Source organism: Podarcis vaucheri, assembly GCF_965113315.1.
Source record: "Podarcis vaucheri genome assembly, chromosome: 3".
NCBI classification, from domain to species: domain Eukaryota; kingdom Metazoa; phylum Chordata; class Lepidosauria; order Squamata; family Lacertidae; genus Podarcis; species Podarcis vaucheri.
In genome coordinates, this window is record NC_138761.1 from 58,360,976 (window position 1) to 58,381,340 (window position 20,365).

General features: G+C 40.6%; 1 protein-coding gene across 13 annotated transcripts in view; it reads left to right on the top strand.

Moving 5' to 3' along the window:
- The window catches only part of SYNE1 (spectrin repeat containing nuclear envelope protein 1), a 291,021-nt gene that overhangs the window by 211,737 nt on the left and 58,919 nt on the right, over positions 1–20,365 (top strand). For all 13 annotated transcript variants that reach the window (XM_082215153.1, XM_082215141.1, XM_082215140.1 and 10 more), the window contains 16 exons: positions 546–746; positions 1,528–1,701; positions 2,138–2,269; positions 3,622–3,818; positions 5,288–5,420; positions 6,384–6,566; positions 8,276–8,425; positions 9,411–9,584; positions 10,003–10,158; positions 13,703–13,858; positions 14,337–14,507; positions 15,487–15,620; positions 16,453–16,657; positions 17,839–18,021; positions 19,303–19,449; positions 19,784–19,938. In XM_082215153.1, the coding sequence (XP_082071279.1) occupies positions 546–746; positions 1,528–1,701; positions 2,138–2,269; positions 3,622–3,818; positions 5,288–5,420; positions 6,384–6,566; positions 8,276–8,425; positions 9,411–9,584; positions 10,003–10,158; positions 13,703–13,858; positions 14,337–14,507; positions 15,487–15,620; positions 16,453–16,657; positions 17,839–18,021; positions 19,303–19,449; positions 19,784–19,938 (2,651 nt within the window). The remainder of the gene's footprint in view (positions 1–545; positions 747–1,527; positions 1,702–2,137; positions 2,270–3,621; positions 3,819–5,287; positions 5,421–6,383; positions 6,567–8,275; positions 8,426–9,410; positions 9,585–10,002; positions 10,159–13,702; positions 13,859–14,336; positions 14,508–15,486; positions 15,621–16,452; positions 16,658–17,838; positions 18,022–19,302; positions 19,450–19,783; positions 19,939–20,365) is intronic.

The window sequence follows — 20,365 nt, forward strand, 5'->3', positions numbered from 1 at the left end:
CAATGACTACATTAGAATATTTTTTATGAGTTCACTGAATTCATTATAAGGCACCCAGGAAAAAAAACGGGACACAACTCTCCCCAGTGCAGTGCAGTCACAATTCCCAGAACAACATCTACAACCGAGACCGAGGGCAGGGATGCCTCTGTGGCAGGAGAGCTAATATGGTGCACTCCAAATGTTGTTGGACTACAACTCCGGTCAGCCCCAACTTGTTGACCAGTGTTCAGAGATGATGGGGGTGTACCACATTGATTACATCTGCAATACAGCATTTTAAATTTAGTCTCCAAGAAATCTAATTTGTTGTTATTTTATTTTTAGAATTTTTGTAACCCATCCTGAAATCTTAGTAAAAGATGGAATATAAATACTTGAAATAAGTAAATGAAATATATTCCTTATAGATTTTTGACCCAGATAATCATTGAAACACCAATACTGGCAAAATGGATTGACCTGATCTGCAGTGTTTAATATTTGCATGAGTTTTCTCTGTGACTCTAAGGCAGAACATTTATGCCTCTTTTCTCCTATGTCAGGATATGTATGATGAGTTGATAATGGTCATAGGATCCCGGCGCAGTGGGCTAAACCAAAATCTGGCACTTAAGGGTCAGTATGAGCAAGCGTTGCAGGATTTGGCTGACCTAATTGAAACTGGCAAAGAAAAGATGTCAGTTGACCAGAAAATGATAGTTTCCTCTAAAGAGGAAGTCCAAATTCTTCTGGACAAGCACAAGGTAAAAATATGTAATTCTTAGATTTAATTTATTGCTAATATCTTGTTTTTCCATTAGTGTCATTCTGTTGTTGTAGTTGCCTTTAATTTTTCTGTTCTTCATTTCTGGAAAGAGATCTGTTATGATTTAATGACACATGGAATCATTTGAAAATAGTGGTAAAAAATGATAGATTCTGTTTTCTGATACTTTATATATTGCCATGTTATATTGTTGCAATAGTAGGAGCCGAAATGTATTGACCACCTGGAGGGATGCTGTTGAAAAGGCTTTCCTGCATTTCAGGAGGTTGACCATAAGCACACAAGAAGAGCTCTGGTGAATCACTCTGAAGGCTCATCTAGTTCATCAACCAGTTCTCACAGTGGCCAACCAAATGTCTATGGGAAACCTATAATTGATTACTAGCATACTTGTAAAGGAAATAATATAAATACAAAATGCTAGTTTATAAAGCAAGGATTAATTTCTGCACATACAAAATTATGCACAAATCCTGCACCAGCATCTGTTCTGCTAGAAGTTGCACTAAAAAGAAATGATGGCTAATCTGTGTGGACAGCCCATGGTTTAAACATCTAGGTAAATCTAAAGTTTGCAGCACATTAGTATAATTTATTAAAAATAATGAATATATGCTGCTGCCCTTTATGCACTTACCTGGGAGTAAGTAATATGGAGTCCAATAGTACTTATATCTGAGTAAACGTGCATAGGAACATACTATTTAGTCTAGCTGGATACAAATAATAATGCTTGGATGGGGTGTATCATTTTTCAGGAATATTTCCAGGGACTGGAGTCACACGTAATTCTGACGGAAACACTTTTCAGGAAGATTAGCAGCTTTGCTCTTGTGAAGGAAACTCAGTTCCATGGAGATCTGATGGCACAAGCCTCTGCTGTGTTAAAACAGGCTCACAAGAGGGGTGTTGAGCTAGAATATATTTTAGAGGTAAGAACTTCCTTTTTCCCCCCTTGCCTTAAAATGTAGATATTTCAAGTGCATTTCACTCAGTAGTTCCTAGTTTGCACATAACAGGAAGCTATGGTTAACAACGGCTTCCTGGTCGGTCCCCCCCCCCCAATGTTTGTGCAAAGAGAGGAGCAAAGAAGGAGCCAAGGAGCTTAATAAGCTGGGTTATAGTAATGCAAATGCAGTCTATGAGTGCTTATCATAGTTAGCTGTAAAATTGTTGAAGGAAAGCAAAATCTACCTCAGCCATATGGAAGGAAGTGAAGAGAGTGAGTCTGGGAGAAGATTTGTCTCTGTGGTGTTGCACTAAACAATGGTTTAGCATCCAAATGAGAATTGTACTATTCTTTAGATAATGCGTTTGGAAATCACCAAGACACTGGTTCAGCTTTTAACATGTGCATGTCCTTTATAGACTTGGACACATCTGCAAAAAGATTATCAGGATCTTACACGGCAGCTGGAGACGGTTGAAACTAGCATTCCTAGTGTGGGTCTGGTAGAGGAATCTGAGGAGAGGCTTGCAGATCGGATTGCACTTTACCAGGTGATTTTGATGGTTTCCACAGTTTAAATATTGATTTTTATTTTAAAAAAATACAAAGCATCTATTGCTTTATCTCAGATGATTGCTGTTTGCATGACTGAGGTTTCTATTCTATGTTGCGTTCAAATTAAGACAAAACTTTATTGATTACATGTAAGAACAGGTTTTGCATTGGCATTGGGCATGCATCCAGTGATCAACCAGTCCGTCTGCTATTTGATACGTAGTTGGGAATGACCAGTATTATGTTCCACCTGCAGCATGAACCACATCCAGTAACCCCCCCGCTAGTCCTCCCCCCCCACACACACACACAACATGGAGTGGGGGTCTTCCTCTGCCCATTCCCACTGAGGATCCAGCCCAGTGAGTCTTCCAGCCACACGTTGCGATGACTGCTACCACACATGACACAAAGACTGTGTACATTATTTGCGTCTCGTATAATATTTGTGTGCATATCTAAATTATGTTATTGGAGAGCAGGGAGTGAAAGAGAATTGTTTTAAAATCAAATGCCCATTCTGGACAATTTAGTTTTTACATTACACGATAGATATGCAAAAGACATGCAAACGTAAGACTAGCCTGCTGAATTAGGCCAGTGGCCCCTCCGCTCCAGCACCCTGCTTTCACAGTGGCCAACCAGATGCCTGTGGGAAACCAGGGAGCAGAAGATGAGCACAAGAGCAATTCCCAATCCCATGGTATTTGGAAGACGTGGAGACAGAGCATACCCATTGGCTAGTAGCCATTGAAAGCCTTCTCCTCCATGAATTTGTCTAATCCTCTTTTAAAGCCATCCAAGTTGGTGGCCATCACTGCCTCCTGGAGGAGCGAGATTCATAGTTTGACTGTGTGCTCTGTGAAGAATTACTTCCATTAGTCCTAAATCTTCCAATGTTCAGCTTTGTTGGTATCTTTTTGTAACATGTAAAAACTGCCAAAGATTTAATTACCACGGAAGTATTTGCTAGGTTTCATAATGAATTTGAAGAGGAAGAGGCTGGGAAGATCAACATGGAGTGGAGGGGGTCCTCTTGGTAGTTTGTGGGTGGGGGTGGCCTAGGAGAGGGCATTCTTTGTAGTAGCCCCTAAGTTGTGAAATTGCCTTCCCACAGTGGTGCAACTGGCTTCTTTACTATACAGTTTTCCTGTGAATGCTGAAGACGCACCTCTGTCCTTTGGCCTTTGACGCTTCAGATGTGTGTTTTCAGAGCTTACCCTATTCCTGTGATTGCAATCTGTTTCGATTGTTTTCTATTTTGATTTTCAGTTGTCATAACCCACTGTGGGACCTGCTGGGAAAAAATGTTGTTGATAATGCCTCTTTTCTCTCATTGCCATGACAGCATCTGAAATCTAGCCTTGCTGAATACCAGCCCAAGCTTTACCAAATACTGGATGATGGGAAAAGACTTCTGTTCTCCGTCACCTGTTCAGAATTGGAAACTCAGCTAAACCAACTAGGGGAGCAATGGTTAAATAATACCAGCAAGGTCACTAAGGAACTGCATAGACTGGAAACTATACTTAAACACTGGACAAGGTAGTGTTAATCACATAATAATAATAAATAATAACTTTTATTTATATCCCGCCCTCCCCAGCCGAAGCCAGGCTCAGGGCGGCTAACAACAATAAAATAATGCAACATACAATAAAATAATACAACATTGAACAAGGGGGACTTAACTGCTTTACCATTTTGCATTCCAGCAATCAAATCTTGCCTTTAAAGTTTTTGGTTTTTTTAGTGTAAAACCTTGTAAAAGTTCCTAGGAAATCAATCTTTTGAACAGGCGAAAGCAGACTTAATTATAAATTCTCTCCATCTCCAATACAGTTTCTTCAAATTTGATCTAGTAAAATATTTGTTATAAACTTTTAAAAAAAAATATGCATATATGTATCTCCAGTGCAAGTTCCTGCTGTGAACTTTTGTGGCTGATTATTTACTGATGTACAGTCCCACTATCACATATTTTGGAATATTGCATCACCATAACAGCTTGTATTCTGCATTCTGTATGCTAATAAACCTAGAAGTAGCTTTTAAGTCTAGAGTTCCACAAATCACATACTCTGGGGATGTCTTATATACTTTTAAAATACACTCCCAAAGTCGAATGTGAGTATCGTGAGTTGCAACCAAGTTGAAGACACTAAGGTACACTAAGAAAAGTGTGCTTCTTATGTAAAGAAGTACAGTGGTGCCTCGCAAGACGAAAATAATCCGTTCCGTGAGTCTCTTCATCTAGCGGTTTTTTCGTCTTGCGAAGCAACCCTATTAGCAGCTTAGCGGATTAGCGCTATTAGCGGTTTAGCGGCTATTAAAGGCTTAGCGGCTTAGCAGCTAAAAGGCTATTTAGCGGCTTAGCGGCTTAGAAAAAGGGGGGAGCGGAAAAAAATCGGAACACTCGCAAGACGTTTTCGTCTTGCGAAGCAAGCCCATAGGGAAAATCGTCTTGCGAAGCAGCTCAAAAACAGAAAACCCTTTCGTCTAGCGGGTTTTCCATCTTGCGAGGCATTCGTCTTGCGGGGCACCACTGTACATGTATTTAAGCAGCTGTGTGTGCATAATTACATAGTTTTAAATGAAAAAGTAACTTGTAAAATATAATAGAATTGTAGAGTTGGAAGAGACCACAGGGGTCATCTGGTCCAATTCCATGCAAAGCAGGAATCTTTTGCCCAGCGTGAGATTTGATACCATCACCCTGAGATTAGGAGTCTCACGCTCCACCAACTAAGCCATCCCAGGAATATTCAATCATGTTTCAAGTTAATACAGGCAATCCTCGTTTTGCGCGGAGGTTACGTTCCATAAAGCATTCCGCCTTTTTAGTGATGTTTTGGATGTGCGTAAATCTGTTATGGCCTGTACATCAATTTTGGTGATATAAGGAGAAAGATTTTGTCAGGGAATTGGGGGAGGATCTTAACTCATGAAAGTTCAGGGTTGCCCAATATTTGAAGTAAGGTGTGAAATGTGTCTGTCCTTTGTCCGCCCAATAGATATCAAAGTGAGTCAGCTGAGCTGATTCATTGGCTCCAGTCAGCAATGGATCGTCTGGAGTTCTGGACCCAGCAATCGGTTACAGTCCCTCAAGAACTGGAATCAGTCAGAGATCACTTGAATGCATTTTTGGTAAGATGCAATAAGTATCCTTCCCAGCTGTGTGTTTCAGGAGATTCTGCTATCACAACACCACCCTAACCAAGACCCCACTTTACAATGTATTGTTTTGATTAGTTTTTCTACTTAATCAAAGAACAATGTAGTTAAAAGACTGTTTGAGCAAAGCTGCTACCTTCCTCACAAGCTAAAGAGACACTTACTGCTCTGGAATTCTTACTACCTTATTATACTTTTGTAGTTTTTGCAGTGAAAAAAATCATTCTTGGCTTGCTGCCATTACATGTCAGGTCCCTGAGGTGCTCCCAGTTTGGTGCGCCTTTATAAGTAGGCGGACTTCCCCATTTAGCACCACCACACTAGATGCTGGCTTGGCTCATCCAGGGAGCCAGTCAAAAAACCTTGGTAGACTCTGTGGAGGTGGGGCCTACGACATGGACCAGAGGGAAAAGTTACTGTAGGTTAAAGCCTGGGCTGTGACTTCTGCATTGCCGTTGCAGACTCCTCCACCCACCACACTGTGTTAAAATTGTTCTTGCTGTGGACAGAAATTGGTCACTGATTAACAGACCTGGAAAGGAATTTTCCTCACAACCACCATTGGTCTGGGGGTTGTGAGGTTTTCAGTTCCCCCTTTTTGGTGGTGGGAGGGCATTGGGCAAGATCTGCAGCTTATAATGGGCCTTGTGGGAAAGTGCATTAATGCTATGCTGTGGTGGGCCCAAGCCTTTCAACTTCTTATTGGTTTCCGCAGCAAGCAAGCTGGGGAAAACATCATCCAGTATATGGGCCATATATAACCCACATTATCCTCACTTGTGACCATTCCCGCCCCCCCCCCCTTGAATGACATTCATGAGTTCACCTGGGACACAATGCATTTAAAGTTATTTTCATACATAGTGAAGATTGGCAACATTTTTGCTGCTAAGCATGTTTATGTCGACTAGTTATACCAAATGCCAATCTTTCCAGGAATTTTCTAAAGAAGTTGATGCCAAGTCATCGCAGAAATCCACTGTTCTGAGTACTGGAAACCAACTCCTGCGACTGAAGAAGGTGGATACTGCAGCTTTGAGGGCAGGATTGTCCCAGATTGACAACCAGTGGACAGAGCTACTCACACAGATTCCTATAGTGCAAGAAAAACTGCATCAGGTATGGCAGATGCTCAGCATTACATCTGAATTCATTATGTTTGCACATTTATGTGAAAGTATGGCTAACTGAAATCAGTGAGGTTTCCAGATGTTATTAGAGTGGTGTTTCAGTAAGTGGATTTATAGGTATATAAATCATACCCTCAACAAAATTGCATATGCATTAACACTGCTTTCAGTATCACTACCTTATAAAGCCTGCTATGCAAATGCCTCTGTTGAACTTATTGCTATGCCTTGCCCCTCAGCACAGCTCAATATATGTGACTGTTTGCAAATCCCTTGTTGGGTCCATGAACCATGTTGGGTTCTGTCTGGGAGATTTTGTGATTACTTGGGCTAGAAACACCAGCCCACAATTGCTATAGGAAGGTTGCTTTGGGTTTGACCATCCTTAAATGCCTGCATTGATGCTAAAAAATTTTCTGGTGTGCTGGCATTGGGGGGGGGGGAGAGATCTGGTTAGAAAGCAGCTAGTCCCCTTTGGGGGGCAGTTTAACTGAGTGGGAATTTTGTGAGGTTGTATTTGATTAGCGTGTTGGACTCCCTTTCTTTGCCTACTCCCTACTGTCTGGAATTCCAATTGGCTGTTAGAGGTGTGGTTTTATTTTTTGACTTGCTGCTATTTTTGTTTGATTGACATTTATCGTGGGCAGGTAAGTGGATTTTAAGAATGAGAATAAGTACCCTGAAGCATCCTTGAGGAAAGAGAACTTTCCAAACAACTTCCATTGCTGACTGGCTTCATAGGTTGCTCTTTGGGGCCTTGGCGAATGTTGGACAAGATCATCCCCCCTCATCCCCCTAGCTAAGGATGAAGAATTTTGGGGAATGTAGGCCTGCTAGAGTGAACATGCTCAGAGAAACACAGGGAAGCAGCCCTACCTGTCTTGCCCAGAGTCCACCTGCCATCACTTTCATAATCTGGTTGAATTTACTGCAGGTCATACTATTGTATAATAAGTATGACCTTTATACTAAATCTCTGGGTCTGTCAGGTGGTGCCGTTTCTTCTGAATCTTCTGTTGCTAGAAGTGTACTGACATTTTTGCCACAGGCAGTGATCCAAAGCATATTTATTTGGAAAAGATCTGCTGAAATCAGTCACTGCCCCACCCCAAGATTTCACCAGCTGCATAAGAGGCCAGCCCCGCCCCCCAGGATCCTGCAAGAAGATCCTACTTCGTCCTCAGCCATGAAAGCCACTCCACAAATTGGCTGACATCTTTGATGAACTCCCCATGCTGTGAGGATTCTAGCGTATTTACTTGTAAGAAAGTTACATTGATTTCCATAGGACATTTCCAAATAAATATGCTTTGGATCACAGCCTGAAGCAGAAAAGTTCAGTACGCTTGCAGAAGCAAAAGATTCAGGGGAAAAACCCAGCACTATTATAACTGACAAAGTCTCATTTGTATAATGCATTCAGTAATAGGCACCAGATTTCAATAAAGATGTTGCCAAGTTTCAAAATATTCAAAAGGTGATAACCTATCTAAACTACAAATCTGTCAAGCAGGATTACCCTATTTCTTTCAGTATGCCAAATAATTTTGTTAAAAACTTAGATATTTGTTACACATGTCTACATGTGTCATGGAACATAATAAAAATAATGTTTTATCGCATATTTCTAGAATGAGCCATTCTTTCATGGATTTTATTATTTGGGTTTCATAACTATGTATTTTTTATTTCTTGCAGCTCCAAATGGACAAGCTTCCTTCTCGTCATGCCATCGTGGAAGTCATGAGTTGGATTTCATTGATGGAAAATGTCATTTCTGAGGATGAGGAAAACTTTAAAAATGTAGTAGGACACAAAGTTATTCAAGACTATCTTCAGAAATATAAGGTAAGTGGTACAGGAGACTTGGAAAGTAGGAAGATCAGCCCAAAGATAAGATAACAAAATTTTAGTATACCTATGAGTTAGGATGTGAATGACTGAATTAAAATAACAACTTTTGTCTTTCCAAATAACATGGCTTTATCAATTCTAAACACTTCCAGTGGTACTAAAATCAGTTTTTGTCTAGAGATTATTGGTTCTAGTATACCAGATCCAATATTAGACTCGTTTGAAACAAAATTATTTTTTCCTACATGAAAATTAAATGCAGTGTCTGCAAAGTCTTGTACTACTTTCCGGGCCTCTATAATAGGGCCTGCTTTTGAAAATCAGCACACAGAGGGCAGCATGCAACTAACTTGTTCTGTCAGCGCAAGGATTTACACTTGCACAATGACACCTTCCCCCCTCCCCACACAAGCAGTCCCTAATCTGTTCCAGAGGTTCGCAACCCTCCAGAGCACATTTGTAGAGGGCACAGGATGTTTGTGGGGACAGGAGAGGAATTTCCATTGCGTAAGCATAAATCCTTGTGCTGACAGAACAAGTTAGTTGTCTGCTACCCAGATTTTTTTTTTTTTCAGTGGTGGGTTTTCAATCTGTCCCAAAATTCAATGACTGTGTTTGCACATCATGTTCAGCCACAGCTAATGTTTAATTAAATGCAAATGAGCAGTGTTTGTTTGGCAAACCACAAGCCTGGGCTCAGTCAGCATAACAAGCTTGCATTTTTTTGCTCCTGTTGTGACCAGGAGCGCCATAGTTAAACTATGGTTTAACATGAGGAGCCAACCAGGCCAGTATCTTAACAATTGCTTTCGCTGTTTGGGGTCATAGTGACTCTGTCTCTATTATTAGCCTTCCAAAATACATTACTTAGAATTATATATTTTTATGGGTTTTTGGCAAAGCATGATATTGCTAGCATTCATTTCTTCTTTCTGTAAAGCAATGTCTGATAGCTTCCATTCTTTCTCTTTTTCACTAGGGTTTCAAGATTGATGTCAACTGTAAGCAGTTAACTGTAGACTTTGTTAACCAATCAGTACTTCAAATTAGTCAGGATGTGGAGAGTAAACGCAGTGACAAGACTGATTTTGCAGAACAACTTGGAGTAATGAATAGGCGTTGGCAGGTCCTGCAAGGCCTGATAACAGAAAAGGTAAGGAAATAAGCCCACCAAATTTACAGAGAATGGCAAGAGCATAAACTGCTTATTAATCAGAGGGAAAGACATATCTGAATTCCATTATTTATGTGTGAGAGCTAGTACTGGACCAAAGTATTTGTCCCAGCAATTTTCATAGCAGGGTTCTTTGTGGCGGGGGGGAGGTGAAAATGCATTCCAACCTAAATTCTAAGAATTTGACCTTATGTAAGACGCAGACAAGTCTTTTTCTTACTGTTACTGTTTATTAAAGTAACTTGACTGCCCTGAGGTTCGCTGCCCTACGATGCTCTCGGAACAATGCTATGTTCTAAGGAAGCTTGAACTAATACAGAAGTACTTTCTACTGAAAGAAGTAGTTACCTCAACTCTGTGAAGTACATTATTTAAAATATCTGCATATCTTTTTCAGATTCAGTTGTTAGAAGGTTTTCTGGAATCTTGGATAGAATATGAAGATAGTGTTCAATCCCTGAAGATGTGGTTTGAAACTCAGGAGAAGAGACTGAAGGAACAACAGAAAATTGGAGATCAGGCTTCAGTCCAGAATGCCTTGAAAGACTGTCAGGTATTGCTGTGGTGGTGGTTGTTAAATTACTGCATTTCTGTCCTAACCTTTCTCTCAAAGGAGACCAGGGTAGCAAACACAAAAATGGTCATATACAATAAAATTAAAAATAAAACACAAGCATTTAAAGAGTCATGTAGTCTTACAGCTAATAATTGCAGGGTTGCCAAGAACAGTATTTTTCAGCCACCAAATGCCTCTGTAAACAGGACTGTTTTAAAGTTTCTCCTGAATGTTAGTAATGAGGGAGACGGGTGCCTCACCAGGGAGGATATTCCACAAACAGGCAACCACTGCTGAGAAGGCTCTGTCTTACAGGTCAATGCCAGCTGGGCAGTATCGCCAACAGAGCTTCCCCTGCAAATATTTGAGGAAGCATTAGTTTAGGTATTTGGGTGCCAAGCCATCTAGAAATTTGTATGCTGGTACTATTGTATTGAATTTGACCCAGTAACTGGCAGCCAGTGGAGTGCTTTCAGAACCTGTGGCACATTGGCCCATTGGATCTACCGGGTAGCTGCATTATGCACTAGCTGCAGTTTCTGGGCTGTCGTCAAGGGAAAACACACCTGGAAGACATTACAGTAATCCTGGCCTGATGTCACTAGGACATGATCAGCTGAAGCCAGGCTATCCTGGTCCAGGAACAGCTGTGCTTAGAATCCAGGTTGGAATCCAGAAGCAGTCCCAGACTAAGAAGCTGTTCCCTTTGCATTGAAAGGAGGAGGTTGAAACCTCTTCCAGATACCTAATTCCCAAACATGGCAACCACCCATTCACAGCACCTCTGCCTAGCCAGGATTCATCTTCAGTTTACTGGCCTCCATCAGGCCCATCACTACTTTCAGCAGGCTGAGTGTTGCTTGGCCCTGACACCCCTTGCTCCTTTCCATCCCTCAATTTTATGTGGCCATGTCTCTATTGTGTCTCAGGCATAAGCTGTGACGTATTTGTTCTGTTTTCACTTTCTAGCTATAACTCAATATGGCAATAGATCATTGGAATCACCCCCTTAATGTTGATAAAGATATTTCATTCCTTAGCTCTGACCTAGATTCCAGATCTTAGCTTGGCTCTGTCGGTGTAATTCAATATGGCAGTAGATTGTCTGGATCACTCTCTTATGTTGATAAGCTGTCCCATTATTTAGCTCTGACCTAAATTCAAGACCACCCTGAATCTTGTAGACCTTTCCGGAACTTCGCATGTGTGCCACTAGACTGAGGTGAATGTTTTCTATATTTTGAAAACTAAACAATTCTCTCAAGGACCAGATTTTCTATTAAAACATTAAGATTTTCTATTTTAAGTGGCTGGCAAATAGCTTACATCACAGTATCAGGAACAGGGTGGTATTCAGGAATTTCAATTATTCTCTTTGATTTTTGAAATGAAGGGAAACATTTGTGTGGGGGGTGAGCGGGTATATTTTTGGTCATCTGGTAGCCTAGATGAACAGAAAACCTAGTCTTGAGTCTTTTTAAAGAAATTTTGTCCCGACAAATAGCAAATTTGTTTTTAAAATATAACATTTCAGATCATGTTGGTCTACCTTAACTATCAGAACGGCACCTATCAAAAAATGAGGGGTGATACCTTTTTTCATTGTTTAACATGATCATGATGATTATTTTAACCTAGTAGGTTGCTTGTCATCCTGTATAAGTAAGCCTTTGACCAATCACAATCACTAAGAATTTGTTTTTGACTTGAGGTGGTAAATAAATAAAATTGTGACACTACATTAATGCTTGCTTGAAACAGGCTGGGTGGATTGCGCTGTTGAATTTGGATCCGCATTTCAATGTGGATGTATTTGTTTTCTTTCTTTTTTTTTCACACTACAATACTTGCAGTGGGATGTCCATTGAAAACTTCGGCCCACTCTCTGGGCAATGACATTGTGTTTCCTTATACCTTCTAAGCCATGGCTGCAGATAGGTGCCAAAAACACATTAAAGAGTGGAGTTTGCAAACATTTCCCAGTCTCTCTGCAAATGACAACTTTCATGGACCACAGGAAAATTCAGCACAGTACTGTGCATCTGGTTGGCCAAAGTGGGAGCAGGATGGTGGACTAAGTGGGCCTTACGTTAAGCTGCTCCTATGTTCTAAATTTAGATGTGCCTAACTTTCTATGGCCGCATCCTTATTTTGCTACACAATGCGATAACCACAAAGTATAATTTAGCGCCCAGATGTTTTGTGGTAAACATCTAGAACCTCATCCAATTTATTGTCTTTATGTGGCAGTGCACGATAGAGACACCCACAAATCAAGGTTTGTACTTGGTTTAGTGAGGAGAGAGCTTAACCATGAGTCATGATTCAGATGGCATAGTAAGCCAAACTTTAACTTGGCTTAAAGTGGCATGGTAGCAAAAAGGACAAGAGGAGCAAACTAGCTGCAAGCTTCCTAAGCCACAGCTTGGCTTAGCGTGTCACACAAACCAGGCCATATTTTGGCAGGAATTTGTCTGCTAAAAACCCAAAGGAATCATTTTTCTAAGTCTTTAGACATGAGTGATATTCAACTTAGTTATACTCAGAGTAAATTCATTGAACTCAATCAGCATAAGTTAGCCTTAAGTCTTCTGATTTTAATGGGTCTACTCTTAACACTACCCATTAGAGCAATGTAATGCAAATGTTGCAATTCCTATATTAACTGCTGATAGATCGCATTCAAATTTTCCTCAAATAGTTTAGGAAAATGTCTGCAGTAAATCAGAAGCAAGCACGACACTTTAATTGAGTTATGAGATTGGAAAGATGAAAGTATTTCTCTTCCAGTATTTTTGGCATTTGGTGCATTTTTCTTTCCTTTGATCTCAGGCCAGTTTAAATTTTATTTATTTATTTGAACATTTTGTTGTAGACCTCAGTGTAAATCTAAAAGAGAATATGTTAACCATTAAACCATTCCAAAATGAAGAGTGAAGCATTGGTCTGCCAGGAAATAGAAAAAAAAGTGTTTTATACTGAGAAAACAGAACTGGAACAACTTGTCAAAAATGTTGCAATCGTAATTTTATTTAATTGCAACTTTATATTTTAACAGCAAATATAGGTAATATACAACCTTACGAAAGACTATGCAGAAGTCTTCTTGTGATTTCTAGTTATGGGCCATGTGCAATCTAATTAAGTGACATTCAGAATCGCATTCAGAATGTGATGATTCTGAATAAACACAGGGTGGTATCCAGTGCTACTGTTCCACTTGTATGATGGAACTTACTGTTTCTTTCCTCTGCCCTGTAACTCCAGTGGGTTAGGAGACTCTCTGGAGTGGATTTGGGAGGTGTGGGGAGGAGGAGTGGAAAGGTAAGTCCATACAGCATTTTATACAGCCTATTGTTTTAATTAAAAATAATTGAAATGGCAATATGTGAATCATTATTTATGGCGAATCTGTTGCATTAGAGAGCTGTGCAAATTCTCCACCAGATCTTTCACTGTTTATCGGGAACTGTTAATGCTTTCGACATTTGAGAAAGTTGAAAACCTAAAACAAAACCATGGTCATTTGTATTTCTTTCAGGAACTTGAACAGCAAATAAAAGCTAAGGAAAAGGAAGTTGAGAAAGTGGAACAGTGTGGCCTTTCCTTGATACAGAATAAAAAAGAAGAAGTTTCTGTTGTTGTCATGAACACACTTCAGAAACTAAACCATTCTTGGGCAAATTTGGACCACATGGTAAGCAAGTATGGCTGCATTTATGAAGAGGGGAATTTTAGCTCAAAGAGCAGCCGGTTGGAATTTGTGCATGTGTTGCTGCAGTTTAGCCAAGGAATTTGATTCACTTGTGTAGAATATATGTAGAGCTTTTTAAACATTTTACTCTGTTTGGATTGCAACTCATCTTACAACACTAAAGAATATATAGGCTATTGGTTGGATCCAGATTTTCCATGATGAGGAAGAGGTGACCCTTGGCAATCCTTCCTCCCCACTGCAGACCCCTCTGCCTCCTGAAAATCTGCTCCATATCAGCATGATAGGTGGTGCTGGCGGCTGCAGGGGACGGGTGTGTGTGTGTGTCAATATTAGACCAGAGAAAATAATAAAATCTGAAATAGTAATCTTGTCTTCAGAATGATTTAAACCGGCAGCAAATGGCATTTATACTTTCCTTTTTTATTTATTGTTTGGTTCTGTTTCTTTTTTTTGTCAGGTTGGCCAGCTGAAAATATTGCTGCAGTCTGTCCTTGATCAGTGGAACTCTTATAAAGCAGCTTATGAAGAACTGAATAGTTACCTGATGGAAGCCAGATACTCGCTATCTCGCTTTCATCTCCTTACAGGTTCCCTGGAAGCAGTGAAGGTTCAAGTTGATAACCTCCAGGTAAGGACATGAGCATCCAAGCCTTTAGTGTATTTAGGAAAGTCGGGGAAATTTCCAAACTTTGCAGGGAAGCAAATTATTGCCAATTGAAGCCTTTTAAAACTGCGCTTAAAACATGGCAAACTTGTTCTACAGTGTTCTTCATTCAGTGGTGCTTTAGGATTTCAACACCTCTTAGCACCATTTTAGTTCCTGCTAACAGGTTGCCAGATGTGACTCTGAAAAGAAAATGTAAAACTTTAAAATCAAACTGCAATTAAAATGCCTGCTGGAATAATAATAAAAAATCTTCAGTTGGTGCTGGAAGTTCAGTAGGTAAAAAGTAAAAATCCATAAAAGGTGAAATCAGACATACCTATAATCAGATGCATAGGGGAATCCATCATCAGCTCCCCATACCTGGGAGGAGGGCAAACCAGGTTGGAGAAAGACGACCTGTGAACTCAGAGCTGGAGCAAGCTGGGCTTGGTTATGCGGCTGTGGACTTGATAGGCAACCCACAAGACACGGGGAGGTTTATATCCTCTTATGTGGCTCCTACCCCTTTCTGGTTATCTGCTGGATCCCACTGTACATATGCTCCTGTGCTTCTCCTCCTGAGTAGACTTTGTGGTGAATTCCTCTGACTGCTTGGGAACAGCATCATCATTGGCTCTGGACTTGTTGCTAGGCCCAATGCCACCTTTGCTCCTGGGGAGAAGTGGGAAAGTCTAGGATTGAGGTGGAGTGTGTGAGGCTGTTGTGGGCAGGCAATGTGTTTCAGGCTGTTCAACTGTCTAACAGCAGTGGCACAAGAGGTCTCTACAGAGGCCCACTCCTCTTCTTCCGACGTAGTCTCTCTGGAGTCACATCAATTGGAATTCGAATGGGTAACTCCTGCCTGTGAATAAATAACATAGTGATTTATTATTCCATGTCTTCCTTCCTGGTTGCAATTGCACATTTCTTTCCACTTTAATCTCTCTCCCCCTTTTTAAAGAACTTGCAGGATGAATTGGAAAAGCAAGACCATAGCTTACAGAAATTTGGATCAGTGACCAATCAGTTATTGAAAGAATGCCACCCACCTGTCACAGAAGTACTTAACAACACTTTGAAAGAAATGAACTTGAGGTAAGAAAGCAAACGTATTTTTTAAACGTAATCCCAAATAGATATCTGAAGGGTGGGAGGGGCAAAACAAGCTTGCAGGTTCCTCAAATAGTTTTACCTTAATCCTCCCAGTGCTGTAAGGAAAACCCGTTTTTCTCTGAGCCAGTATAACTCTAGGCTGTTCAAGTCATCTGTATAAAACAGGCAAAACAAAAATATTTTTCTGATACCATTCGAAACGTTAAATAGTTCTGGTATAAACCAGAAGCTTCGAAGCAAAGTAGACACCCAAATCCAGTTAAATTATGGTTTCAAACACACACACATTTCTAATAAACCCCCTTGGAAGTCGTGTGAGTTAGAGTACCCCATGGGAGAAGATTGTGATCAGATTTTAATTCTGATCTGCTAGTTTACTATATGTTTGTCTTTTGAATGTGAGTAAACATTCACAGGTCCTTCTATCTGCAATATGGTGTCCAGAATTATACCTCCTTAGCCTACCACTTCATTCTACATGATGTTTTTGGTTCTTTTCTCCACATGTAGTTTTCAAATGAAGGGTTTCTTTAACACCCACACCCCTACATGTCTCTTTTTTTAATTACTTTTTTCTGGAACAAAACAAAGGTCATCATAGAGTTATGAAGACTGGCTTCAAAGTCCATTAGTCAGCATACTTGGTGTTCCTTTTTTTCAAATTGTTTCTGTGAGAAATAGCCAAATTGCCATCTGATTCATGCAGAAGTTTTGAAACCCAAGATGAAGATGTACTCAAAAGTTCTTCCATAGTCTATTTTGTTTTCTCTCTGTGAGCTCCTCTATCTCACAATCCATTGGTTATAATCACTAGGTGGAACAACCTTCTAGAAGAAATTGCAGAGCATCTGCATTCCAGTAAGGGTCTGCTTCAGCTCTGGCAAAAGTACAAAAACTATTACACACAGTGCTGCTCCACAGTTCAGCAGTATGAGGACCGAACAAATGAACTTCTGAAGGCTGCAGCTAGCAAGGACATTGCTGATGATGAAATTACTGCTTGGATTCATGATTGCAACGTAAGTTCAGTAAACTGAAGGCTGTGCCATTAGTCCACACTTTTAAACTGCAGCAAGGTCCCTAATGTTAAATACGCAAGGAGTCTTAAAAACCAGCTGAATACTGACAAGGGAACAGATGAAGTGTTTCCCTTCTCTTCCAATACACCTTTACCATACTCATTCTTCTCCCAGGCTCCAGTCCCTGATCCTCCATTCAGACCATTGCCACTCATAGACCAAGGAGATCAGCTTTTCCAAAACATTTCCCCACACCAAATTTGCCCTGAGACCCTAAGGTATTCCCCCAAATAGCAAATTGGGAGGTTGAGATAAGGTTGCTTATTGCCACCTTACCCCTGAACCCAGATCCTTTTGATTGCTACATCTTCATAGTCCTGGGACTGTGTTATTGCCTTCCCTGTTAATGATGGCTGCACCATCCAGTGAATAGGTTTTCAAATCCCCATGCAGCCATGAAGCTCACTGGGTGAACTTGGGCCAGCCATAGCATAACCTACTTCACAGGGTTGTTGTGGTGGTGAAATGGGGAGGAGGAGAACCATGTACACCACCTTGAGCTCCTTGGAAGATAAAGGTGGCATATAAATGTATGTATGTATGTAGGACTTGCCGATCGCATGGTCGGCGGTTCGAATCCCCGCGGCGGGGTGAGCTCCCGTCATTCGGTCCCAGTGCCTGCCAACCTAGCAGTTCGAAAGCACCCTTAAGTGCAAGTAGATAAATAGGGACCGCTTACCAGCGGGAAGGTAAACAGTGTTCCGTGTGCTGCGCTGGCTCGCCAGATGCAGCTTCGTCACGCTGGCCACGTGACCCGGAAGTGTCTGCGGACAGCGCTGGCTCCCGGCCTATAGAGTGAGATGAGCGCACAACCCTAGAGTCTGGCAAGACTGGCCCGTACGGGCAGGGGTACCTTTACCTGTATGTATGTATGTATGTATGTATGTATGAATACATGAATGCTTTCCTGCAAGGCAAGGAGCAGGTCCCTAGGACTCACAGCCAAGATGGTCAATACCATTTTCTTCCAGCAGAGCTAACACAGCTGTAACAGTTTAATGTAGTTTTATTATGTTGAGGTCAATGTCAACATATTCTAAGTTCGATAATACTTTGCACTATGAAAAATCACCCCTCAGAAGCTACTTGTATGCTGTTTTTAAGTATCACAATCTCTGCAGGACTTGCTTAAAGGCATGAAGACTGTGCAGGATTCTCTGTTTGTCCTGCATGAACTGGGGGAACAGCTGAAGCAACAGGTGGACTCTTCTGCAGCAGCAGCTCTCCAGTATGGTCAAGTCTCTCTGAACCAGAATTTATCATCCTTAGAACAGGCTCTGAGCAGGCAGCAATCTATACTACAGGTAGGAAGACCTTACCACACACTTACAGCTCCTTCTTTCCCAGTACCTTCCATTGCTCACATAATTCATGTAAGTTTTTAAGTTGATGTTTTGCTGTGATTTTAATACTTCATTGGCAGCCACCCAGAATGGCTGGGGCAACCCAGTCAAATGGGTGGCATAAAATTATTACTATTATTATTTTTAAGTTGGGATTGTCGTACTGCCTTGTTTAGGACATGATAATAGTAATTATCACTTCTGCAAATGAAACCAGCTTTTGCAGAATAGGATTATTGTCACATTGTTTTAACAGTAGTCACCATATTGAATGACTGGTCTGAAAGTTTTCATCAGCAACCATGTCTGCAATGAATGACACAAAAACAATGATATTTGGTCTTTATTTAGCATTTTGCTCTTATTGTGACTAAAATGGTCACGTTATGGATGAGTTGCCCCATGGCAACAGGACAGATGTCTGTGGAAAAGGAGGAAAAGTCTTTGTGCAATGTATGGAGCTCATAAGTTGCCGCATTATTATTATTTTAAGGTTTTAATTAATTATGCATGAAATAGGAAACAAAAAAATAAGAAGAAAAAAACAAGAAAAGGGTAGTATATAGATTCTCTCAGTTGGTAAAATATCAGGGTAGGAGTGCATGAGGAGAAACGTAAAAAAAAGAGCCAATAAGAAGTCCATATTTATCTAGCAATCTAGCCAGTACTTGCTTATAGCTCTCTGTATAAGTTAACTCCACCTCTAAAAGCTGAGCCATTTAGTTTATTGTTCTCTCCCAGCTTATTGAAATAAGATATCTGCTGTTTCATTCTCTCTCTCTCTCCCCCTCTCTCTCATCTCCACTTTTCTTATAAATAGTTCCTGCATGAATAATGCCTTTGAACGCCAGAAACTGTGATTATTCCATTCTGATTCACCCAAGCTGCAAGATTTGCTAACATACAGTGGTGCCTCGCAAGACGAAAATAATTCGTTCCGCGAGTCTTTTCGTCTTGCGATGTTTTTCGTCTTGCGAAGCACGGTCTGTCGCAACTGCGCCTCTTCATGCGGCTTTAAGAAAAAAGCGCAAGACGTTTTCATCTTGCAAAGCAAGCCCATAGGGAAATTCGTCTAGCGAAGCAACGCAAAACCGAAAAACCCTTTCGTCTAGCGAGTATTTCGTCTTGTGAGGCATTCGTCTTGCAGGGCACCACTGTACACTGTTACTGGTAGACAATTAGTCAAAAGAAACCCACATTTCATAATTTATGACCTTTCCTTTCCTTTTTTTCTAATCCAAGGCTGGGGTTCAAGATTACCAGACATTTTCCAAGAGCCTAGGAGGACTAGAGGATTGGATAAAGCAAGCTGAAGAAGTGCTAAAAGAACAGGACCCAAGTAGTTCATCTGATCTGTCCACAATACGGAATAGAATGGAAGAGCTTAAAGTGAGTTAGGACAGAAGCATGGATTATTTTTTTTTACTTGCAAAATTTGTTTGATACTAAAGTATGTTTAATGAGAACAAACACTTCAGGGAACCTTTCCCCCAATAAAGTAAACTGTGAGTTGTTGTTTTCAAGCAGAACACAAGGATTTAAACTGAATATGTTTTATTGTTGTAATGGATGTGTCTAAAATGTAAAATTGTGCTAAAATATGAAAGGCATATTACATGAATATCCATAAAAGCACTGATATGTATGTTCATTCTGGTTCTCTGATGATCAGCACCCTAGCCCATATGCTCTGATTACTTCTTTGTTCCCTATCACTATACAGCGCCAGATGTTAAAATTCAGCAGCATGGCACCAGATATGGATCGTCTGAATGAGCTGGGATATAGACTACCCCTGAATGATAAAGAAATCAAAAGGATGCAAAATCTAAATAGGCACTGGTCCATTATTTCGTCACAAACCACAGAAAGATTCAGGTGGGACAACTTATAAAGGACCAAAGTTTTAACTTGGACTGAATGGAGGTTTAATGTAGCATGGTTAAATAAATTTGATTCTTCCAGGCTTGGTTTTTAAACTTATTCTATAGTTTCATAAGACTGGGAGAAATTAAAAGTTTGATGGATTCAACTGTGTTCCTGAAAGCAGAATAATCTCCATTAGTCTTCCCTAACCTGGTACGTTACAGATATTTTTGGACCACAACTGTGCTAGCTGGGGCTTTTTATAATCCATAGTATCTGGAGGGTACCGGGTTGGGAAAGCTAGTTCTGCTTGTTTCTATAAAAATGCATTGTCGTGCTGCAGTTTGGCTGCCAACAGGTGCTGCTGCAAACCACAGCATGACAACACATTTCAGCACAAATGAAAGATTGTAGATGGGCAGCCCAAGCAAACTTTGGA